The sequence below is a fragment of the Schistocerca cancellata genome, chromosome 3, assembly GCF_023864275.1.
Source record: "Schistocerca cancellata isolate TAMUIC-IGC-003103 chromosome 3, iqSchCanc2.1, whole genome shotgun sequence".
Taxonomy (NCBI): Eukaryota; Metazoa; Arthropoda; class Insecta; order Orthoptera; family Acrididae; genus Schistocerca; species Schistocerca cancellata.
The window spans coordinates 396,831,459-396,857,793 of record NC_064628.1 but is presented as its reverse complement, the minus strand read 5'-3'; the positions used below and the strand labels follow the sequence as shown (position 1 = coordinate 396,857,793).

The following is a 26,335-nucleotide window of genomic DNA, read 5'->3' as shown; positions in this document are numbered from 1 at the left end:
TCGTATTCGCAATTTGCGAATAAATCCCTTCTGTTTCATAAATCGGCAGATCGTCAGTAGTGTCTCCTCCTTTAGACATGCATAGTACTATACAGACCTGTAAAATACAGACACTGCAAACTTGTACTAATTTCACAGTTTGTTGTGAACTGGATTTGCCGGCCGCGGTGGTCGTGCGGTTCTAAGCGCTCCACTCCGGAGCCGCGCTGCTGCTACGGTCGCAGGTTCGAATCCTGCCTCGGGCATGGATGTGTGTGATGTCCTTAGGTTAGTTAGGTTTAAGTAGTTCTAAGTTTAGGGGACTGATGACCTTAGCTGTTAAGTCCCATAGTGCTTAGAGCCATTTGAACCATTTTTTTTTGAACTGGCTTTTGCTTTCCTAGGCCATTCCCACGGAACTACAAATAAACAGACAGTCCACACAACTTCAACGAGACTTAAGAGCCGTACAAATCTTAACTAACGGGAACTCATATGACATAACTAGTTTAGGCGTTGAAAAATTTCGACAGCTGCACTTCAAAATTTGTGTTGGACCGAGACTAGAACCCAGATGCTTTACGAACGGGGTTGCCTTAACTGCGACGACCATCCGGACACGCTTCCATTCAGACTAAAATACCCACGTGCTGCTCATAAAGGATGTTGTGACGCCGTCAGTTTTCCCTGTTGCCCGCAACATCACTTTATTCCCGCAAGGGACGAAAGTGGTATGTGCGTCGAGTCGTGTCTTTACAGTTATATGTGTGCTGTCTGTTCCTCAAGATACGTCCGAATGTAATATAAGATTATAAATTTTGAGTATAATGCAGTATAAGGTTTATGTATTTCATATTTGTATAGATATACACTGAGGTTGTAACATTCCAGGCTTATGGTTACCACCCCTGCATTAAGTATTACTAGATCAATACTCTTGTATCTCCAGCTATAATTAAATTCAATTACTTTTCGATAATAGGAAAAAGGCTTTTAGAAGAATAATAGCAATACCAAACAATAGTAGTTACAATACCCTTTGGACCATAAACAGTCAAAATGAGATTCAGGAAATTAATATATGCAAAATGTTTAGATAAAAAAATAATATATTTCGTTCTCATCATCTGTAAATGGTAGGAATTAAATCTCGAGCCTAATTAACATAATATAGATAACTGATCGTTTAGCTTTGTTAGAATGCTTATTTCTGCAGTCTCAATATTAATGTGATTTTTGTGTGTTTAGAAAACGTCTTAAACTTGTTCTATCAAAGTAGGGAATATTATAGAGTGTTTGATAATGTTGTTAAACTATTTCACATTATAAATTATGTTTTGCATTATTATAAGCAGTAGTACATTGTGGGAAGAGTATAAATACTCGGCCTCGAGTATTGTTGGACCCATTAGAGGACAGATCTGTGCGTACAGTTAAGTTCTTGGTGCATGATTCAGGTTTGGATTTACAATAGAGCAACTCGTGTGTTGGACATTGTCTAAAACAGCGTATTAGAACAGTGCAGTGTCGGATTATTTCGGAATGTTAAACAGTTTGATTTAATATCGCAAATTGCAGAATTATATGTGACTTTATATTCGTACTTTGTTGAGTATTAGTGTTGAACAATGCAACGGACCTCATACACACATTTCTATCAAATTACTGCATCTGGACTATATAATATCGCCAGTGTAGTATGTGATACCATCGGTTAGCTGTAGTAGTACCAACGGGGCTTATTACATCGAAGATTGATCATGAACTCGTAAGATACAGGTTTTAAAGCGAATAAATCTACTTACTTACTTTACTTCAGTTATGGCCTACATCACTGTAGTGAAATCCATTATGGTATCCTGTATTTATTGAACAAGCGTATTTTAGCTCATGTATGTAGTCGTGGAGGGGCACCGAAGGCAAGCTATTCACAAGTATTTAAACCATTTTTAACTATTCACTAATCGGTGGGACGTTACAAGGTGAGAAATTCATGGCATAGCGATGTGCACGTAAACAGATGGTGGCAGTAATGCGTACACAAAGTATAAAAGTGCAGTGCATTGGCGGAGCCGTCATTTGTACCCTGGCGATTCATTTGAAAAGATTTCAGACATGATTAAAGCAGCACGACGGCAACTAAAAGACTTTGAACGTGAAAAAGTAGCAGGAGCTAGACGCATGTGACATTGCATTTCGGAAATCACTAGGGAATTCATTATTCCGAGATGCAAATTGTCAAGAGCATGCCGAGAAAACCACATTTCAGGCATTACCTCTCACCACAGACAACGCAGTGGCCGATGGCCTTCACTTAACGACCGAGAGGAGCGGCATTTGTGTGTTGTCAGTGCTAACAGACAAGCAACACTGCTTGAAACAACCGCAGAAATCAAAATGGCACGTACGACAAACGTATCCATTAGCACAGTGCCGCGAAATTTGGCTTTAATGCGCTATGGCACCAGGCGATCATCACGAGTGCCTTTGCTAACAGCGCGACATCGCTTGCAGCGCCTCTCCTGGGCTCACGAGCATACCGGTTGGACCCTAGAGAACAGGAAAACCGTGGGCTGGTCCCGATTTCAGTAGGTATGAGCTGATTGTAGAGTTCGAGTCTGGTGCAGACCCCACGAAGCCATGGACCAAAGTTGGCAACAAGGCACTGTGCAAGCCGGTGGGAGCTCCATAATGGTGTAGACTGTGTTTACATGGAACTGACTGGGTCCTCTGGTCCACCTGAACCGGCCCTTGACTAGAAATGAATGTATTTGCAGCTATGCATGGACCTCATGTCCCCAAACAACGATGTGATGTCATCAGGCCACAACTGTTTGCAATTGGATTGAAGAAAATTCTTGATAATTCGAGTGAATGATCGCCCCACATTAATTCCGGCGAACATTTATGGGACATAATCGAGAAGTCAGTTCGTGGACAACATCCTGCACCGGTAACACTTCCGCAATTATGGATGGTACGCAGCTCGTGGTCGTGCGGTAGCGTTCTCGCTTCCCGCGCCCGGGTTCCCGGGTTCGATTCCCGGCGGAGTCAGGGATTTTCTCTGCCTCGTGATGACTGGGTGTTGTGTGATGTCCTTAGGTTAGTTAGGTTTAAGTAGTTCTAAGTTCTAGGGCACTGATGACCATAGCTGTTACGTCCCATAGTGCTCAGAGCCATTTGAACCAATTATGGACGGACACAGATGCACTATGATTCAGTATTTCTGCAGGGGACTTCCAATGTCTTGTTGAGTCCATGCCATGTCCTTTACTTGAGACCATCAGTGTAGCGTTACGTAGACCTTTAACCGTCATATTAATGGCAGAGAATCGTATCTTTCTGTGACGACGTCTCAAGTCTGTTAAATCTTACAGTCTGTCTGACAGTGACCACCCCACAAACTTAATCAGATTTAGCACGTATCGTTTCATCTTTAAAGTTCCATGACAATTCCAAGGACATCTTGAAGTGCAGACTACACAGTTGTTCAGAAATTAAATCCAATTTTCGATAGGTAAACATGATCCTCTCGAAAACAATAGCGGTTTGTTAACGTGGCAAATTTAGAACTAACGCAATCGTCCCTGCACCTTAATAAGAAGTTCCGAAGGCTCTGTAATCTCCGTCTCAAGTGTCTAACCCTATCCTATCAGCTAACGCTTAAAACCATGTCCTCCGTGAAGACGTACTGTTCCTCGGTAGCGACTTGTAATCAAATTGCGTGCTACCGTAGTATGTCCGTCGTGCGTCTGAATTCGTGATTTACCGTCAGAAACATCACAGTAATTGACGGAAAGCCATGGAGTAAAACAGAAGTGATATTTGGCGTTCCACAAGGAAGTGTTATACGGCCTCTGATGTTCCTAATGTATATAAATGATCTATGAGACAATCTCAGCAGCCATATAAAATTGTTTGCAGATTATGCTGTCATTTACCGTATAGTAGAATCATCAGAATATGAAAAACGGTTTCAAAATGATTTGCACATGAGGTCTGTAAGATGTGAAAAGTGGCAGTTGGACCTAAATACTGAAAAGTGTGGTTTCAACCACATGATTGCTAACAAGCAATCTGTTTAGGTTCGTTTACACAATAGATTACAAAATTAAAAGCTGTGAATTGAAATAAATACCTACGAATAACAATTACAGACAAAGTATTAGGTCTATAACTTTGCTTCCGCCGTTTTGCAATAGACGGCAGTAGCGGCAAGTGGGGTTCGGGTGGTTGGTCATAGATGTAATACGATAAGCTTAGGCATATGTAAACATAATACCATAAAAATATTAGTCGATTTGTGATTGCATCATAAGGTTATTCTCGATTAAGTATGTCAACTTAGGTACGCATTTCTCGCCATTTGCGGGAAGTCTTAATTTTCTGCTTTAACGTGAAGAAATCTGGGGCTGTCGCTCTTAAAATGCTGGGTAAGACCAATGGTGGGGGAACTATTAGTGGAAGAACGTGCAGAGAATGTTATCAACGCCTTAAGAACGGTGATTTTGATGTCGGAGACTGGCAAGGCGGTGGAAGACAGACTGTTTTCGCAGCTACTGAAACAGTCGGAGTCAGTCACAGGACATCATTATCGAAAGCAATCGATGCATTCGAGCTGAAACACAAACGGCCACAATACAGCAATTGACACGTAAAGGTAATTTTGCAACAGGTCAGTGCTCGATCCCATGTCGCAAAACCCGTCCAAATACACATGGAAACGCTGAAATGAGAAGTCCTATCCCTCCCGCCGTATTCTCTATACGTTTCTCTCTCTGACTACCACCTTTTACGATCAGTGGCATACAGTCTGGCTGACCAGCACTTCCAACATATGAACAAGTGCAAATTTGAATTGATTCATGGATCCCCTCGAAAGAGGCCCAGTTCTTCCACCACGGGATTCGTATGCTATCCGAAGGATGGGAGAATGTAGTAGCCAGTAATGCGCAATACTATGAATCATAATTTGTGTGTAAGTTTTCACAATAAAGCCCCGAACTTCGAGAAAAAACGGCGGAAGCAAAGTTGTAGACCTAGAAAATTCGAACGATCACGTAGATAACGCTGTGGAGAAGGTAAACTAAAGACTGCCTTTTTTTGACAGAACTCTCAGAAGAGGTCTGCTAAAGAAACTGTCTACACTCCTCTTGTCCGTCCTCTGCTAGAGTACTGCTGTGCGGTATGGGATCCTTACCAGACAACACTTACAGAGGGTACCGAGAAAATTCATACAATGCAACACGTTCGTATTATCCTGAAATGGGGGAGAGAGTGTCACGGATATGATCCTCGCGCTGGCGTGGCAGTTGTAAACTCACGCCTATTTAGGAGAGTTGTTCGGCCGCTCAGTACTCGTACGAGATAAGATGAATTTGTTGTGCAGCTGAAAGCTAGCGGGCCAGGTCTCAGTGCGTGCCGCAGCAGTTCTGGCTTCCGGCTAGGTGACCGGTACGAGTAAGACCGGGTACAAAGACTAGCGGCGTCGCCGGAAATGACGAAAATCCCGAAGCTGTGAATTTGGACGGCTGTTACTCACATTACCTTTGTGCAGAAGACGCTCCAAGAAATTGCGGAGTGTCAGAGAATGTTAAAGATGGCTAAGTTACAGCTCTTTGAGATTCAACAGTGACTCACATCAAATATTAATGCAAATCTGCGTACATAGGCGAACCCAGAAAAATGAGATGCATCCAATGACACAATAGTAAATTCAATATCTCTAAAACAACAAAGTTAATATTTCACAGTGAATAATCATTTACACAATGAACCTTTGAATTAACAAATTTTAATCGTATCATGCGATTTCAACAAGTGATATCTCAGATGACAGCATTCCACTACAGCTGTTATTTCTTAAAGCTACGTACCTGTATCCATTTGTCTTATTGATTTATGATGTCTTTTATTACTGCTTCATTGTGCAAAAGTTTGCCAGAACACTGTATTCTCCACATTTACATAGCAAATGAACACAACATCAACACTTCATATTTTATCATACTTTTGTATTTATTTAGTGAATAGTTTACTATTTTCCCAGTAAGTCTATTTAAATGTTGACTGCTACAGAAGAGCATGGTAATTTAAAAGTGGTCAATCGCTTGCGTTAGTTGACACCACCTCTGTCAATAGTGCCAAAAGACGCCGCTGTCAAGAAGGCACAAATAATTGTGTAAACAATATTTAAGGACAGTCCGTCATTTGTTGTGAGTATACTTGCGAAAGAATGCTGGCTTATTCATATACGAACTAACTATTACTTGTATTTATGGTACACGATCTGAGTGTAACCGAATGTTAATGACATTTCTTTATTTAAATATTATTGCAGCATATTAGTTTAGTCCAGGAAGTGGTCAGCTTGAGTGAAATCATGTTTTTAGAACTTAAGGACGATTATTTTTGGTATGGAAAAGCATATAGAAGAGGAACACTACATGAGTCAAGTGGAGGCTGGGAGCCATTGAGTGAAGAGCTCAAAGGGGCGATTCTGAACACCTTATGCCGAGTGCTGAGAGAAAACGGACCTACCTGTGACAACATGCGTAAATCGGACATATAGTTGATAGATTCTGGATAAGGAGCAGCCGCTGTGAGACTGTAACTTTTGATCGAACTTTTTGGTTAGATCTTGGACACTTTTGGGCGAGTTCTGGAAGTAGGTAGACATGCCTGTGGAAACGAGTGGTATTCGATTGTGGAGGTGACTGATTCTGGGCGGTGAACGGCCCCTACCATACCTTAACTTCTGAAGTGACTTATGTTTCTAGAGGTTTGAATATGCTCCAGAAAAGCACTCTAACTTTTGCCGCTTGATTTACGGAACTGCGAATAGACAGAGTATGAGTAACTATTCTTCGTATCACTTGCGTTAATTTGTGAATCGTCATGTTGAACTCCGAACTGTTTTGAGCTGGTGAATCTTCTGTATATCGTGCTCACGAAATGGACTTAGTTTTCGTGAGTCTTTGATGACTATTTAGTTTGGGTATTTTGTTACCATTCTCGTATCGCTCTCAATGTAACTTTATCGCATTTGATAACAGTAATTTCTGTCTCTATTTTAACTGAATATTGTAGGTCCTAGGACCGCTTCCCGTTTACTTGAGACGTCCTTTCTTGAATAAACATTTTTGTGACTGACAATTCGCAATTTTTCACAAACACAACTTTTATTGATGTAAATTCACAAGGTTGATGACTGAACAACAAACAGAAGACAACAATAACGATGCAAGTTAAAGTCTCCTAATTAAGGCAAACAAAAGTTCACTTCTAATTTTCCATAAAGGTTCGTAGTAACACACACACACACACACACGTAACAGTCCAATTCAGAGACGAAGACGTAATCTTCAACCGAAGTACAGGAGGTCGGCATCCAGAGTGAACTGAACTTCGTGGCTGGTTCTAGCTCCTAAATAGCTGTCTCCAGCCAGACAGGTTTTGGCGTAGTGATACTTCCTACAGGCCGTTTGTCGAGCTCCCCCTGCAGGAAGTAGTGTTTGGAATGTCTGTTTCCATTATCTTGTTTGTAAATGGCCGTTGTTTACCATGCTGCTTTTGGTACACCGTGGACATAGACAACCCCGTCCTCTGTGGTGTAATATGGGTTGCCGGCCCTCAGGGGCTACCTTGGCTCCAGTATAACAAACATTATTCAGCATAACTGTGTGTCGTCTACGTTAATTACAGAACAGAATCATTGTTATTAAATTGATCATTTAATTTTTATTTTGTATTTCTGTGTATTTTATTAATTTGCAATTCTAGCCAGTGCATAGACTATTTGACTGCAGGATCATTGCTACAGGTTATTATTTTAATCTAATCAGCTGCAGGGCATGAAAGCAGAAGTGCGCGGCTCGACCTTATGACTACATCCTGCTGTTCTTTTTAGACAGAGCCGTGAATAGCCCATATACCTAAAGTACGAGCAATATTAGGCAAAGTCGCAACTGGTTTGCTCGTATGGGATGCTGTTAGGCAGAGAAACTACTCAGCAGTAACCGTTCGGTACTGTCGCAAAGCCATTAAAACAAAGGCGTTTTTCGTTGCGGCAGGATCTTTTCACAAAATTTCAAACACCATCTTTCTCCTCTGAGTGCGAAAATATTTTGTTGGCGCCCACATACTTAGGGAGAAATTACCACCATAATAAAATAAGAGAAATCAGAGCAAGTTTTGAGTGCTCGTTTCTCCCTGCGTGCTGTTCGATAGTGGGACAGTAGAAAAATAGTGTGAAAGTGGATCAATGAGCCCTCTGCCAGGCACTTAAGAGTAAATTGCAGAGTAGTGGTGTGGATATAGATGCAGATGCACTTGATGTACATGAGTCTAACATCTAAGCACGGACAAGTTCTTTGCTTACGAAGAATATCTCTGGACATCTTGTATCTGTAGTCTTTGGACAGTGGCGCGGCCATGGGGTAAAAACGACGGACACGAGTCATGTAGCTTCAGTAATTCGCATCTCTGCTAGGACGGCCAAAAGGTACATGGCTTAAGAAATCTAGTTGCTACAGCTGCGTGTCAGAATTCCAGTGAATCAGTCAACGTCCCGTACGACCTTTTCACGACTGTACCGTGGATATCAGGAATCCGGTAAAACATCAAATCTCCGACATCGCTGTGACCGAGAAAAAGATTCTGCAAGAGCGCGACCAACGACGACTGAAGAGGATCGTTCAACGTGACAGAAGTGCAATGCTTCCGCAAATTGCTGCAGATTTCAATGGTGGGCCATCAACAAGTGTCAGAATGCGGTCCATTCAACGAGACATAATCGATATAGGTCACATCGTGTACCCTTGATGACTGCACGACACAAAGATTTACGGCGGTCCATTCAACGAGACATAATCGATATAGGTCACATCGTGTACCCTTGATGACTGCACGACACAAAGATTTACGCTTCGCTTGAGCCCGTCAACACCGACATTGGACTGTTGATGACTGCGAACATGTTTCCTGGGCGGACGAGCCTCATTTCAAATTACATCGAACGGATGAGCGTGTACGGGTATGGAGACAATCTCTTGAATCCATGGATCCCGCATGTCAGTAGGGGACTGCTCAAGCTGGCGGAACCTGTGTAATGGTGTGGGGAGTGTGCAGTTGGAGTGATATGGGACTCCTGATACATATAGAAACGGCTCTTACAGGTGACGCATACGTAATCATCCTGTTTGATCACCTGCATCCATCCATGTCCATTATGTATTCTGACGGACATGGGCAACTCCAGCAGGACAATGCGGCACCCCACACGTCCAGAATTGCTACAGAGTGGCTCCAAAAACACTCTTCCGAGTTTAAACACTTCCGCTGACCCAAACTCCCCAGACATGAAGATTATTGAGCTTAACTGGGATGTCTTGCAACGTGCTGTTCCGAAGAGATCTCCACCGTCTCGTATTCTTACGGATTTATGGACAGCCCTGCAGCATTCATAATGTCAGTTCCTTCCAGCACTATTTGAGACATTAGTCGAGTCCATGCCAAGTCGTGTTACGGCACTTCTGCGTGGTCGCGGGGGCGCTACACGATATTAGGCGGGTGTACTAGTTTCTTTGGCTCTTCAGTGTATATACGAGCGAATACTATGAGCAGTGGGGCTAATGGATGGGAGCGCTACTTAGGCATGGCAGATTAAGAATTTGAGTTGGAGGGAGAGCGTGTCCGGAAGGCCGATAAGACAACCGTGGAGCATCCGGGTTCGAGTCCCGGTCCGGCAAAATCTTTCAACCTTCATCACTGATTTATCTGAATGCCTGTAGGCAGCTGAAGTCCTGAGTTCCGCTGTGCGTGTGGCGGGTTGCCAGCCGCCTGTCGCTTAGGCGCGGCCGGTCTCGAGACGCGGCCACATCGACCCCCGGCCGACCGCGCCGCCCCCTTTCTGCAGAAAGCAGAGGGCTTGCTGGCCGTCTGCAGCTCCGACAAAACATCATCTCATAGCCCTTTCTTCACCAACAAAAGATATCGCGTTAGTTGTTTTTCTCTGTGCCTCCATAAAATTAATAAGGGGCCGGGGCTCACAGGGAGCCGTCGGGAGGATTCGGAGGGTGAGGGCGACGGGGGGGCGGTAGCAGCGCGAGGGGTCGGCGGGAGGAGGGACGTGGTGGGGGTGAGGGGTGGCGCAGCGCGCTTCCTTGCACATTAATCAGGCAGCCTTTTGTGCCGGGGTAGGCACTTTGGAGTAATTAACAACGTAAATATATACGAGGTGCGCGCGCACCCGCCGCCGCTACCACGCCCCCCGCGGACAATGGGGCGCCCGGGTGGGGGGTAGGGGAGGGGAGGGGAGGGGCAGCCACACGCACACGCGCGCGCCCGCAGCACCGCTAATTCCATCACTTGTCTTGCGCGCTGCTTTGTGCCGCTAACCTGGTCGCGCTCGCTGCCCCGCTGCCGCCCGCGCCGTCCACCGGGTCTCCCTCTGTTTCTTGCACGGCACGTCCTCCCCCCGTCTCGGGTTTTCTGCCTTTGTTTGTTTGTTTATTTGTTGAAAAGTACTGCCGCTCTTCCTGCAGAGTGGCGTATTTCGTGTCCCGGAGACCCTCCGGGGCCCTCTCCTGCTCTCCACGAGTCGGAAAAGGCACAGAATTTTTTTTAATAGAAGCACTGTAGGGATGCAGCTACTGTAGCTAAAACCAGTGTCAAGCTCGTACACTACACGTCTTGCAGAAGTCAGTCGTGTGACCGGAGGTGTGTATCTATCGCATCGCCACCTACTGGGTTATACCATACGGCTTCCGGGACAACATCGTTCACTCAGTCCCGAAAGTGGCGAAGTAAATAAATGCAATAACTATCGTATCACCAACTTGAAAGCTCATGATTGCACAGTTCAACAATCATCTGAGCTTCACCTGGTGCCTTGTTGAGCTTCAATGCATGGATGACCTTCCTGATCTCTTCCTTCATAGGTGGAGAGGAATCTGGACGGATGTTTCGATTGCTTTCATAAACGAATGTAGTCTCTGGAGCCTCGTAGTATAGGAGACATTCAAAACAGCTTTCAGAATCTGTCAATTACACTACTGGCCATTAAAATTGCTACACCAAGAAGAAATGCAGATGATAAACGGGTATTCATTCGACAAATATATAATACTAGAACTGATATGTGATTACATTTTCACGCAATTTGGATGCATAGATTCTGAAAAATCAGTACCCAGAACAACCACCTCTGGCCGTAATAACGGCCTTGATACGCCTGGGCATTGAGTCAAACAGAGCTTGGATGGCGTGTACAGATACAGCTGCCCATGCAGCTTCAACACGATACCACAGTTCATCAAGCGTAGTGACTGGCGTATTGTGACGAGCCAGTTGCTCGGCCACCATTGAGCAGACGTTTTCAATTGGTGAGAGATCTGGAGAATGTGCTGGCCAGGGCAGCAGTCGAACATTTCCTGTATCCTGAAATTACCATACAGGACCTGCACATGCGGTCGTGCATTATCCTGCTGAAATGTAGGGTTTCGCAGGGATCGAATGAAGGGTAGAGCCACTGGTCGTAACACATCTGAAATGTTACGTCCACTGTTCAAAGTGCCGTCAGTGCGAACAAGAGGTGACCGAGACGTGTAAACAATGGCGCACCATACTATCACGCCGGGTGATACGCCAGTATGGCGATGACGAATACAGGCTACCAATGTGCGTTCACCACGATGTCGCCAAACACGGATGCGACCATCATGATGCTGTAAACAGAACCTGGATTCATCCGAAAAAATGACGTTTTGGCATTCGTGCACCCAGGTTCGTCGTTGAGTACACCTTCGCAGGCGCTCCTGCCTGTGAGGCAGCGTCAAGGGTAACCGCAGCCATGGTCTCCGAACTGATAGTCCATGCTGCTGCAAACGTCGTCGAACTGTTCGTGCAGATGGTTGTTGTCTGGCAAACGTCCTCATCTGATGACTCAGGGATCGAGACGTGGCTGCACGATCCGTTACAGCCATGCGGATAAGATGTCTGTCATCTCGACTGCTAGTGATACGAGGCCGTTGGGATCCAGCACGGCGTTCCGTATTACCCTCCTGAACCCACCGATTCCATATTCTGCTAACAGTCATTGGATCTCGACCAACGCGACCTGCAACGTCGCGATACGATAAACCGCAATCGCGATAGGCTACAATCCGACCTTTATCAAAGTCGGAAACGTGATGGTACGGATTTCTCCTCCGTACACGAGGCATCACAACAACATTTCACCAGACAACGCCGGTCAGTTGCTGTTTGTGTATGAGAAATCCGTTGGAAACTTTCCTCATGTCAGCACGTTGTAGGTGTCGCCACCGGTGCCAACCTTGTGTGAATGCTCTGAAAAGCTAATCATTTGCATATCACAGCATTTTCTTCCCGTCGGTTAAATTTCGAGTCTGTAGCACGTCATCTTCGTGGTGTAGCAATTTTAATGGCCAGTAGTGTATCTTCGTCACTGTGGGCTAGTTTCCCTTTGGAATCTGCCAACTCTAAGCTCAGAGCGTTGTCTTTGTTGAGATTATGCTAGAAGGTTTAGTAGAAGTTACGTGCGTGAGATTTTCTTTTTTCTTTTACCTTTTTTTCACACTTCAGCCCAAACGTGGTTTTGATACAGATTTTGTCGCGTTTAGGAAGCTGATCCTGTTCACCTCATTTTTGTGGCAATTTTCCATTTCTGCTAAACAACCTCTCTTAGCTGTACTGCTGCATCGCATTTCTAATCCCACCAAGCTTACTTTCTTGATTCAGTGAGTGGGGCAGCCTCCTCAGCTGATCTGTCTGTACCCTCTTGTAAGCGTTCCCAGTCCTTCAGATTTAAAGATTCTAGCTTATTGGTGCAATCTTGGCTGCTCCTTACCTTGTCTCTGGCGAACTTATAATTTTCTCTAGAAGTAACCTTCTTAGTATTTCGTAGATTTAGTGTAACTTTGATCTTCGAAGTTTCTGAGTCTAGGACGGCATTCCTCAGAACCTTCATGTTCTGGATGTCTCATTTCGCTTTCTCTGCAATGGCGACATGGTCAGTTTGGAGTTCACCGAGGTTTGAGTTTTGAGATGTCCAGATCTCCTGTTTCCTGAACAGGTGTTTCAAAGCAATTGACTTCAGCACCAGGACGAATACTCTGCAGAACTCCACTAGCCTCTCTCCATTGTGGTTACCTTTCCTGTCAATTGAGTACTCATGGGCAGCAACCTTACCCGGTATTACTTTGTTTATTTAATTTTTTTGGATGTTAACTGGAAATTACTATTTTGAAATTATCTAAGATAATGATAGAAGCAGAAGAAATGAATTAAAATTTGTGCTTGCGGCCGGGACGCGAACCCGGGTCTTCTTGCTTGCTAGGCAGAAATGCTAACCATTACACAGCACGATGGTCAACATTGCTTCACGAACTACCCAAGTTGAGTGCCCTCCCCAACACAAACTTCAGTTCATATCTTCTGCTTATTTTCCCTTACATTGGAATAGCACCCCAGCGTTGGACGTAATGGGAAAGTCATCAGAAACAGCATTCACCCATTATTTTTTCGTTAAATTGAAAGGTTTGTATTATATCTAATACCTGAAAAACGAAGAGGTACCTCACGTATCAAACATTACCTCGGCATTTACAGACTCGATATGGTACCTAAGCAAAACTTGTACGGTACCTACAGTTGCTAAACCTAACATATCCTGATGATCACTGTAATCATATTCAAAGCGCTCAGAATTGAGTTTTATTTGTTGGTAGTAATTCTATGAGGCTGGTGAAGGCCGTGTATCTCATCAACAGATGCATGCAAAGCCGTCTGTCGTCCATAAAAAACATATCGGTCCACTTGAGATTCTTATTGCCTGTAACTAATTTCTGCGAGCGTTTGTTCTACAACAGAAGGCGGCTGTGATTATAATCCTCGATATAAAATGTAGGAAATTGAGTTTGCCACAAGCGGCATATTTTCGGTAGCTGTTTTACAGATCTACTCTGATCCGCCACGGTTTTAAATTGCTGACTAGGGTAAGACAGAAAGGAATGGAAAGAATAATTGAAGACCTGATGGACAATGATCATTTCTGGTTTCAGGAAGGAAGGAAGAAGACCAGAGCAGCAGTTCTGACGTTGCATTGCATTTAGTACTGGAAGTTTGACTGGAGATAAAACAGGATACTTTCCTAGCGTTTGTGGACCAACAGAAATGCTTCGGTATTGTTGGGTGGAAAAGGTGTTCACAATCTTCGTAACATTGGGAATAAAGTACAGACACGGACAAATACTCGACAACATCTGCAAAACCGAAGCGGGAGTAATCGAAGTGAAAGGTGAAGGAGGACGAATTTGTGTAAGAGTGGTGTTTCCGCCACTATTCGACTTGTACATCGAAAGAGCGACGAAGAAAGTGAACAAAAATTTCGGAGAAAGAATCAAAGTGTGAGGGGGGTGGGGGGGGGGGGGGGCAGGTGCCAACGCTGAGGGTAGCAAACGGCGTAGCGTTGCTGGCCAGAGGTTAAAGGAAGACTTGGGAGGACGTTGAGCGGACGCCCATCCACGACCTTTCGTGGGCTAAAAGTGGTGCATTTCTCACCAACACACAGGACATGTACTGAGAGTTTATTTATATATTTACTGCACTGAAGCCTTTTACGTATAATTTAAACACAGGCTGTATTCTTACTCAAATTGTTACTATCAAAAGTAATTTTCTCCTATACATCGACAAATAATAACACAAAGCCGCACGGAGAGGCGGATGGAGGCGCCATGTCACAGACTGCGTGGCCCCTCCCGTCAGAGGTTCGAGTCCTCCCTCGGGCATGGGTGTGTTTGTTGTTCCTAGCATAAGTTAGTTTAAGTAGTGTGTAAGTCTGGGAATCGATGACCTAAGCAGTTTCAAAAATGGTTCAAATGGCTCTGAGCACTATGGGACTCAACTGCTGTGGTCATCAGTCCCCTAGAACTTAGAACTAATTAAATCTAACTAACCTAAGGACATCACACACATCCATGCCCGAGGCAGGATTCGAACCTGCGACCGTAGCAGCAGTGCGGCTCCGGACTGGAGCGCCTAGAACCGCACGACCACCGCGGCCGGCACCTAAGCAGTTTGGTCCCTTAGGAATTCACACACATCTGAACATTTGAATAACACAAAATTCACTATTATAATTAACACAATACTATATCTCATCATCTTAATGGGGAATACTCCTACTACCTTAATAACAGGATCTGTCACTAGCATTTTCCTGTAACGTCTTTACGTCCTATCCGTCACTGGCAAGCACTATAGTTAAGGGGGGTAGGACGTCAAACGGACCGACTTGGAACAGTAGAGTCACCACAGGACATTTCAATTTCTACTGTCTATATTTTTACAAATAAATTCATAAAACTTTGTCACCATGACCAGAAAGGATTGAGGACTCACATTTATCGCAGTGGAAGTTCAAAAACGTAGCAAAATACCTTTTTTTTACATGTGAAATTTCATCATTTTTTTCACTTATTACTTGCTGCATTTGTTGCTATAGGTACACTTTTCTTCCTAAATAAGAGAGATTCTTCGACGAATTTTCCGTAGCATACAAACAGTAGTTACAGGTGTATGAAATTCTCGAATTTTCCAAATCTATTAAAAAACTGTGGAAAAATTTGATATAATTAACTATAAAGCTTGAGTTTTTTCTAAACATTAAGTTTAAAATGTAACAGTTCATTCATTTTTTCATAAATTAAATAACTTCTAGAATTTCATACACCTGTAACTATGGTTTGTATGCTGTGCAAAAGTCATCGAAAAATCTCTCTTACTTAGGAAGAAAAGTGTACCTACAGCAACAAATGCAGCCAGTAGTAAGTGAAAAAAATGATGAAATTTCAAATGTAAAAAAAAAGTATTTTGTTACGTTTTTGAGCTTCCACTCCTATGAGTATGAATTCTGAATCCTTCCCGGTCATGCTGTTAAAGTTTTATGAATTTATTTGTAAAAGTATAGACAGTGGAAATTAAAATGACCTGTGGTGTCTCTCCTGCTCCAAGTCGGCCCGTTTGACGTCCTACCCCCCTTAACTGAAATAGATTATCAATAGTAAAGACACCAACCTTTGTCCGTCACATTGTACGACGCATCTGACCGCCCCTGTCCCTCTTCTCCTGGTCCGTAGTCACGCCTTGCCGGTTCCTTTGGCGTTGTGCTGGAATCTGCCTCTCCCACTCTCTGCCGGCTCCCAGGTTTCAGAAGACAAACGGCTCCCTTGTCCCGGCGACGTCATCTTGGTCCTAGGTCGTCAGGTGGCGAGTCTGGTCCCACGGCTGCGCTTCCACTCTTGTATTGTTACGAACGCCCCGTGTGTTGGCCGTTCGTCTGCCGTGACTGTTGACCTGAGCTGTCTTCGGTGCTTTGCTTTTCCACCTTCCGTCGCAACCACCCGTAGTGCAGCGGACGGAGGTCGATTGATAAGGTATCGCACTACCCGAGCTTTTCTTGCAAAAGCATCAGCCATATTGCCCACGATCTGCCACGTTGTGTCGCAGCATATTAATATCGGTGGCATCGAGTCTTCTGTGCGGGCTCAGTTGCGGCTGACTGTTGTCAACAACATCGGCATTCAGCGGGCATTCTCAGATAGTACACTGCAGGAAAAAAATGATACACCTGGAAAGTCAACGTCGATTTTGATCCGACGACGTCATATGCCACCTGGGCAACAGTAGATACACTGGTAATGGTTTCCTGAAGATCCAAATAATGGTATCCGCTACCTCATGACACACAGGATGGTTCAGCGAGGACGATACATATTTCCAGGGGTGATGGAGAAGAAGAAATGTTTCTATTTTAGGTAGGAACAGAAACTGATCGTCACCTTACAAATATTCAGTTTTCTTTTCTCTAACTATAGAAGGTCTCTACATCAAAGTACTCTTTCTGTCAGTTTGCTTGATGCCTTCCTAAGAGAGAGTTTCCATTCCTTCCAAGCTAATTATGTAAGTCAGGGGCGGGCAAACGTTGCACGCGGCTCCGAGCGCAGAGCGCTGCACGTGTGCTGCTCGCGTGCAATCGTCGACAGGGCAGTGACGACAGCCGGCAGGCTAAGCTGCGGACGTTTATGCGAAGCGACCAGTACGTAGTGAACGTTGTATTTCAAGAACCGGAAAATGCAGGGTGAATCAAGGAAACGGAGACGTGGAGATTTGCTTTCTTTTAAAAAGGAATGGGAGAATCATTTTTTCTTTGTGCAAAAACGTGAAAATTCGAAATGTTTAATAAGTGGCAGCAGTATTCTCGCTGATCAGCGGAAGCTCAGTATTGAGCGCCATTATCACAAATTTCACAAGGACGAGTACAATTTATTGTCGGATTCTGAGCGGATGGGGAAATTAACTGAGCGATCTGACGATACTAGATGAATCTGACGTAAGTTGCTGTTGTCACGAGAGATCTGCGACTTTCTTTCGTCATGTTTCTCATCTAACTGATTTAACATTTTATGGAGCACTGTTTGACAACAATGATAGCACAGCGGTACGTGCAAGTTGTAAGACTGCGCATAATATAGCGATAGCTGGAAAACCATTTGCTGAAGGTGAATTTATAAAGTAGTGCATCAATGACGCTGCTGATTTACTTTTCCCATTGAATGCAAATCAGTTTCGATCTATCACTCATTCTCGACGGACTGTAAGTCTTCGAATAAGTGCCATGGCAGGTGACGTTTACCGTCAATTAAGGAGTGCAGTGCAGGAGTTTATTACATTTTCCATCGCACTTGATGAAACCACAGATATTTTAGACACCCCACAATTAGTGATTTATGTCCGCGGCGTGGACATTACTCTGCACATAACAGAGGATTTTTTAGATATGATACCTTAGAAAGCACGACCACCGGCGCGGACATCCTAAAAGCCGTTGAAGAAGCTGTCAATTCAGCTGGCTTAAACTGGGAACGTTTGGTGTCAGTGACAACAGACGGAACACCTGCAATGAAAGGGGAACAAATGGGATTTGTTGGATTACTAAGGAAAAAGCTACAGCGTACAGAAGAATTATTCTACAGCATGCACTGCATTTTGCACCAAGAAATACTCTGTGCAAAAGCAGCAAAACTGGCGGACGTCATGCAAGTGGTTATTCGAGCAGTTAATTATTTGAGATCCCACGGGCTTACACATAGACAGTTTCACACATATTTAGACCGAGCGAGGTGGCGCAGTGGTTAGACACTGGACTCGCATTCGGGAGGACGACGGTTCAATCCCGCGTCCGGCCATCCTGATTTAGGTTTTCCGTGATTTCCCTAAATCACTCCAGGCAAATGCCGGGACGGTTCCTCTGAAAGGGCACAGCCGACTTCCTTCCCCATCCTTCCCTAATTCGATGAGACCGATGACCACGCTGTGTGGTCTCCTTCCCCAACCAATCAACCACATATTTAGCTGAAACTGGGGAAGCTTACGGTGACATACTATACCACAGTAAAGTCTGCTGGTCTGCACCTCGCGGTTGCGCGGTAGCGTTCTCGCTTCCCGCGCCCGGGTTCCCGGGTTCGATTCCCGGCGGGGTCAGGGATTTTCTCTGCCTCGTGATGACTGGGTGTTGTGTGATGTCCTTAGGTTAGTTAGGTTTAAGTAGTTCTAAGCTCTAGGGGACTGATGACCATAGATGTTAAGTCCCATAGTGCTCAGAGCCATTTGAACCATTTTTGAAGTCCGCTGGCTTAGCCGCGGTAATGTACTCAAAAGATGTTTTGAGCTGAGAATACCAATAAATCAGTTTTTAAAGGACAAAGGAATGTAATTCTCGTCTGAGAGACAAGTTCCTTTTGGCAAGACGTGTAATAGACTTTTATCACGACTTTGCTTAGTAGGAGTTTCCTCGTCTCCATCGTGAAGCCACGAAGCTATTGTCAATGTTTGGCTCGAAATACGTTTGTGACAGATTTTTTTCTGTTATGAAAATTAATAAGTCTCGGTTAAGAGTAAACATCAGTGATGAACATTTACGTAACTGTTTGCGTTTGTCTGTATGTAGAAATTTTGTTCCAGACATTAAACGTATTATAAAACCCACCTGTGATAATTAAATAAAACGTATCGTAGGTAATAGGTACTCTTTCAAACCATGATTTCTTTCAAGCACTCCTACTAACCTTATTCCTTCATTCAATAAAGCAAGCCAGGAAATAAAACGCATTACAGAGGAAGGAGCGGAGAGACGGAATGGTGGGGAGGGGAGAGAAGCGGGTGGTCAGCTTGCCCCTGTGTGCACGCAGAATACCTGTTAATTGCACACGAGCAAGTGCACCGCACACGTGCAGGATTCCTGCCCGCACCTGATGTAAGTGTAGACCAGATATGGCTCAAATTCAAAATTACAGTATCGACAGCAATAATAGATATACATCACATAAGTTAATAAGAGACGGGACTGATCCACCATGGTACACCAAACACGTCAGAACACTGTTGCAGAAGCAACGGAAAAGCATTCCAAATTCAGAAGAACGCAAAGTATCCAAGACTGGCTAAGTTTCACGGAAACTCGAAGTATAGTGCGGACGTCAATGCGAGATGTTTTTAATAGTTTCCACAATGAAACATTGTCTCAAAATATGGTAGAAAACCTAAAGAGATTCTGGTCGTATGTAAAGTACACTAGTGGCAAAAAACAGTCAATACCGTCACTGCGGGATAGCGATGGAAATGTTACCGATGATGGTGCCAATAAAGCGGAGTTACTGAATACAGTTTTCCGTAATTCCTTCACGAAAGAAGACTAAGTAAATATTCCAGAATTCGAAACCAGAACAGCTGTTAGCATGAGTGACGTAAAACTAGATATCTTAGGTGTTGAGAAACAACTCAAATCACTTATGAAAGGCAAGTCTTCCGGTCCAAATCAGGCCACATTCTGACTTCTTGTAGCACCGAATTTTCTGCTGGTGTCAGGAAGTGGAACTTAATTTTGTCACCATTGTCCGCAAGCGCACAGTTTAACGAGCACACTTACGACTTTTCGGCGTCCGGTGATATATACAGCCCACAATGCTGCACTCGCAACGTTATCGCTTTAATTCTAACCATCCATTACATATGTATGGATAGTGGTGTCCTAGTTCATTACTATTGAACCTCTGTAACAGCCATCACAATTTTAGGTGCTGGAATGCAGTGACTAGGATTGGCGTAGGGGTTGTCTCTGGCACTATATTACACTGGATATGTGACGCACCTCTTTTCTAGGCACACCGAAGTAGGTAGCCCAGTGGTTAGCACACTGGACTCTGTAATCTCGCCTCCTTTCCTCTTGCATCTATTGTGCACATTAAACACTGCCCAGTCCAAGTAATAAATAAGCAAAGATTTGAGAGGAGAGAGGATTACAATAAACTTTCAAGTTTACTTAGCTTGTCATGTTGAGATGGCTCCAGTTCTTCTTGCTTAGGGGTCTGATTCTTGAAACTGAAAATCTAACATCAGGTCCTCACGGTTGCTTCAGACTAAATAAATTGGAAGATTGTTGTTGCACAGTTTTTTACGTAAATACATTTTCCACAGATTTTCTCACCTTTTAGTATATCATACAGTATTTCGATTTTTCTCAGTAACAAATCCGAAATTACATTTTTCGCACCTATTATACAAAAATACGTCCGATAATATCAGAGGCAAGCTTACGACTCTCACACTCTGCGGAAAAAAACAATATTTTAAAGGGTTTAGAATGTTTGTTAACAAATGAATTCATACTAGTTTTCGTTACTTTATTAATTTCGATTATTGTTTCATAAATGAATCCAGAAATAAACGTAATAAACAGTACACGATTGCGTTATTAATAACAGAAATTTTAAGTGTGCAAATAAGACGTAATTTAAAAAGTTTCTAAAAAAATTAACTGTACAATCAGAACTAATAGTTATCGATTATAACATCGAAACTATAAAATTGTATATAGTAATTCCTTTTCATAAATTTTAGCTTGAAATATAACATACTGTGTATAAAATGATATGAAAGTTATCAGAAAAGCAACTGAGATAATACTGACCTGGCCAAAATTCGAAAAAAAATAATATAAAATAATGCTGGTATCGGGAAGCGCTGTTGAGGATAAGTAATACCAGAGGAGGATGTTACGTTACAACTCGCATTCGGGAGGACGACGATTGAAACCCGTGTTCGGCCATCTGGATTTAGGTTTTTCGTGATTTCCCTAAGTCGCTTGAGGAAAATGCCAGGATGATTCCTTTGAAAGGGCACGGCCGATTTCCTTCCCCATCCTTTCCTAATCCGAGCTTGTGCTCTGTCTCAAATGACCTCAGTGTCGACAGGATGTTAAACACTAATCTACTCCTCCTCGTCCAGTTTTACGCACATCTCTTCTTTTCCGCCGATAAGGCGTCTGCCATATTGGATGTTCTGTCAGCGTGGGAGTGATAAAGTACTGCAGGTTGTGTGTGGTGTGGCGTTGTGATGTTTATTGGACGAATACGTCCTATAACACAACACTCGCGTTCGTGCAATTCCTATCCACACAACTTCAGTTTCGAAACTTCCTGATAGATAAAAACTGTGTGCCGGACCGAGACTCGAACTCAGGACCTTTGCCTTTCGCGGGCAAGTGCTCTAGCAACTGAGCTACCCAAGCACGACTCACAAAACGCCTTCACAGCTTCAATTCTGACAGTACCTCGTCTCCTACCATCCAAACCTCACAGAAGCTCTTCTGCGAACCTTGCAGAACTACCACTCCTGGAAGAAAGGATATATGTAAGCCATGTCTCCGCAGTATCCTTTCTTCCTGGAGTGCTAGTTCTGCAAGGTTCGCAGAAGAGCTTCTGTGAGGTTTGGAAGGTAGGAGAAGATTTACTGGCAGAAGTAAGGCTGTGAGGAGGGGGCGTGAGTCGTGCTTGGGTAGCTCAGTTGGTAGAGAACTTGCCCGCGAAAGGTAAAGGTCCCGAGTTCGAGTCTCGGTCCGGCACATAGTTTTAATCTGTCAGGAAGTTTCATATCAGCACACACTCCGCTGCAGTGTGAAAATCTCATTCGGGAAACTTCTCTAGATTGTTGTCACACTCAAGCTGCTATGATTATGCTGTGCAAGATGCAGGAGGGAGAGGGGTGGGGGCGTAATGGTAGGTGTCGTATATTAGCAGATTTGTCTTCTTCCTTGAAGCGTGGGATTAGCCGAGCGGTCTGGGGCGCTGCAGTCATGGACTGTGCGGCTGGTCCCGACGGAGGTTCGAGTCCTCCCTCGGGCATGGGTGTGTGTGTTTGTTCTTAGGATAATTTAGGTTAAGTAGTGCGTAAGCTTAGGGACTGATGACCTTACCAGTTAAGTCCCATAATATTTCACGCACATTTGAACATTTTTCTTCTTACTTCTGGAAACTGCGTTAGTGACATTGTCTACATTGGTCCACGATTCGCGATGCCTTAGAAGTTCGCAGTTTATCTAGACAGATATACCACTGTCGTTCCTATTGAATATGTGAACTGAACTGGATACGGGCCGTGCCTCGTTAAGTAATGTACCGTGGGCTTGCGGAACACCGAATTACAGCGGTGCCGATTTCTCACGGATCTCAAACGCGAAGCAAAGTAGAGTCTGAGAGGAGAGGTCGATCGCCAGTCAGGATCGCAGAGCAGCACTTGTTCCGGAATCGGCCGCCACCTCAGTCCTACACGTATGCTGCATATGGCAGGTCTCACTCGCTTCCGATGATTACTTCGAACGGTCGAAACGCTCCTCCTTCAAAGCGGCCTCTCGCCAAACGAACTTAGCCGGATCGCTTCTCCGGCCATTTCCAGAAGTTATGCGCATTCCCGCGCGGGACAGAGCCCCGGTTTCGGCGGTTCGGCTAATAATCCGCGTGCCGCTGCCCGGGCCATTAGCAAAGTGTTTTACCTGGGAAGAGCCGCCGCATCGCATCTCACAATAATTTCGGGCGGTGGCCGCCTCTGTGGGCCAGAAAATCGGGCGCGGGAAGTCGGCGCGCGCCCGCGCAGGTAAAGGAGCCACTTGAGGACGTTTTGATCGCGGCCGTGGGGAGCGGCAGGCGGCCGGGCTAGTTACTCGTGTGCGCGGCGGGGGCGGGAGAGGCGCTTTGAGCGGCGCCGACACCTGCTGCCGCCGCGCCTCAAAAGAAGCGCCTGATGGCTGGCGTGCTAATTACGTGAGCGCGGGCGGCAGGGGCGGCGGGTGCGGCGTGGGCGGCGGGGGCGGCAGCCGCTGCTGATTAAGCTGATTACGCAGCCTCAGCCGGCGCCTCCAGCTCCTCACTGAACCCCACTCGGCGTTCCTTGCGCGGACGGTCCTCCGTTCTCTGCACAGGCAAAGGGAGCCGCCAGCGCAAAAATTAAAAAAAAAGCGTTCGTCTCCCCTTTAAAAAGTCTCCGCATATAATTAGTTAGCGCTCCGTGTGTCAGAGCTCTCATTCTCTAGAGAAAAGTCTTACGTGGCATCCTGCATTTCCAGAAATGTGCGTTAATACGAACACAAAAAGGATATTACGGACAGCTTCTGTTCTGTCCGGAAACTAAAATTGTTAATAAAATCTTCTCGGGCTTCCGGTCGCTTCAAGTCATTATATTCCAATAATTAATCGGCCGATCGTTCCTCGGTCGTTTTCACTTGGTAACTGAATTTTTTTTTTTTTTTTAAGAAGTGTTGCTCCTCCGCGCCCGCACTTACACGGTGACACCACAAAACGTCTACTGTTACCTCTGCGAAAGTATTTCTATCGGAAACCACAGGTTACGGGTCTAAGATGTTATTCAACGTCTGAGTTCATATAGTCATAAATATGGGGTCGGCAAACCGGCCCGCGTTAGCTGGCCGTACATCCCCGGTATCCGGCCCGCCAAATATTTGAGGTGGTACCTATACTGCCAACAGTTGAGTTTCGAGGCCTATCGCGACCAATACATCGCGATATTGGCTCTGCTACTCGCTACAAGACTACATAACTAAACTTATTGTTGCGCCATTTGAAATAACAATGCGTTGACATACTCCACCTCTGTTACGTCTTGCAGTAGTAGTGTTGCTAACAATGATTTTGAGATTTCGTTAACTTTGCAGGACGCTTTCGTGAAGAATGTGCAGTGACATACTTTTTTGTCCGTGAAATTCGCCAGAATAAAATACGTCAGAATTTCGGTCAGGTACGTCCACCAATCAAAATTATGTCATTAAATAAAAATCGTAGTTCGTTTCAGTGCTAGATATTCCCACAACCTTAGATTTTTGCGATTTCATCTTTCCTTTAGCCTTACATTTCGGTGATTATGGAGTGCTAGGGTGCGTTAATCCCACTAGTTAGATCTTGGCCCTTATGACTTCGTGGAGGAGTCAATGTGGCCCGCGGACTAACAAGTTTGGAGACCTCTGCTATAGACAATCGGTGGAAAAAATAACTTCCTAGACGAGTGGTACGGATGCTGACGAACTATGCTGCCGACAGCGACACTTGACGCAAGGATGTGAGGACATGTTAGCTGTGGGGTCACCGTCGTTGCTGGGCACAGAGCTGTCTCCTCGGCCAACATCGGCGTCCTCGATCCTGTGGCGTGCCCAAGTCGTCATCGGAGACCACAGTCAACACACACAAACAACACACACACACACACACACACACACACACACACACACACACACACACACACACGCACGCACGCACAGACACACCAAACGTCGCTGCAATCGTTGTGCGATGGTAATTGTCGTTGTGGCGACATGAATGTTTCTAGTGGTCACCGTCATAAAGCAGTCGGTTTTATCTGGATTGCTCTCAAACTTTTACAGATATTGTCGAACGTGTCCGAACGTTATACACTACTGGCCATTAAAATTGTTTCACAACGAAGATGACGTGCGAAATTTAACCGACAGGAAGATGATGCTGTGATATGCAAATGATTAGCTTTTCAGAGCATTCACACAAGGTTGGCGCCGGTGGCGACACCTACAACGTGCTGACATGAGGAAAGTTTCCAACTGATTTCTCATGCACAAACAGCACTTGACCGGCGTTGCCTGGAGAAACGTAGTAGTGATGCCTCGAGTAAGGAGGAGAAATGCGTACCATCACGTTTCCGGCGTTGATAAAGGTCGGATTGTAGCCTATCGCGATTGCGGTTTATCGTATCGCGACATTGCTGCTCGCGTTGGTCGAGATCCAATGACTGTTAGCAGAATATGGAATCGGTGGGTTCAGGAGGGTAATACGGAACGCCGTGCTGGATTCCAACATCCTCGTATCACTAGCAATCGATATGACAGGCATCTTATCCGCATGGCTGTAACGGATCGTGGAGCCACGGCTCGATCACTGAGTCAACAGACGGGGACGTTTGCAAGACAACAACCATCTGCACGAACAGTTCGACGACATTTGCAGCAGCATGGAGTATCAGCTCGGAGACCACGGCTACGGTTACCCTTGACACTGCATCACAGACAGGAGCGAATGCGATGGTGTACTCAACGACAAACCTGACTGCACGAATGCAAAATGTCATTTTTTTCGGATGAATCCAGGTTGTGTTTACAGCATCACGATGGTCGCATCCATGTTTGGCGACATCGCGGTGAACACATATTGGAAGCGTGTATACGTCATCGCCATACTGGCGTATCACCCGGCGTGATAGTATGGGGGTCTTTGGTTATAAGTCTCGGTCATCTCTTGTTCGCATTGACGGCACTTTCAACAGTGGACGTTACATTTCAGATGTGTTGCAACCAGTGGCTCTACCCTTCATTCGATCCCTGCCAAACCCTACATTTCAGCAGGATTATGCACAACCGCATGCTGCAGGTCTTGTGCGGGCCTTTCTGGATACAGAAAATGTTCGACTGCTGCTCTGGCCAGCACATTCTCCAGATCTCTCACCAATTGAAAACGTGTGGTCAATGGTGGCCGAGCAACTGGCCCGTCACAATACGCCAGTCACTACTCTTGATGTACTGTGGTATCGTGTTGAAGCCATCCAAGCTCTTGTTGACTCAATGGCCAGGCGTATCAAGGCCGTTATTACGGCCAGAGGTGGTAGTTCTGGGTACTGATTTCTCAGGATCCATGCACCCAAATTGCGTGAAAATGTAATCACATGTCAGTTCTAGTACAATATATTTGTCCAATGAATACCCGTTTATCATCTGCATTTCTTCTTGGTATAGCAATTTTAATGGCCAGTACTGTAGAATATTCTCCAGTGTCCTAGAATACATCTCGAAAACGGTGTCCGCCTATCGTGGTCTCGCGGTAGCGTTCTCGCTTCCGGAGCACGGGGTCCCGGGTTCGATTCCCGGCGGGGTCAGGGATTTTCACCTGCCTCGAGATGACTGGGT

General features: G+C 44.9%; 1 protein-coding gene across 1 annotated transcript in view; it reads right to left on the bottom strand.

Annotated features, from left to right (window-relative positions):
* Nucleotides 1-23,152: 23,152 nt before the first annotated feature.
* LOC126176333 (myb-related transcription factor, partner of profilin-like) overlaps nt 23,153-26,335 on the bottom strand; it is a 38,492-nt gene continuing 35,309 nt past the window's right edge. Inside the window, exon 3 of the mRNA XM_049923484.1 lies at nt 23,153-23,306. Within this exon, the coding sequence (XP_049779441.1) occupies nt 23,153-23,306 (154 nt within the window). The remainder of the gene's footprint in view (nt 23,307-26,335) is intronic.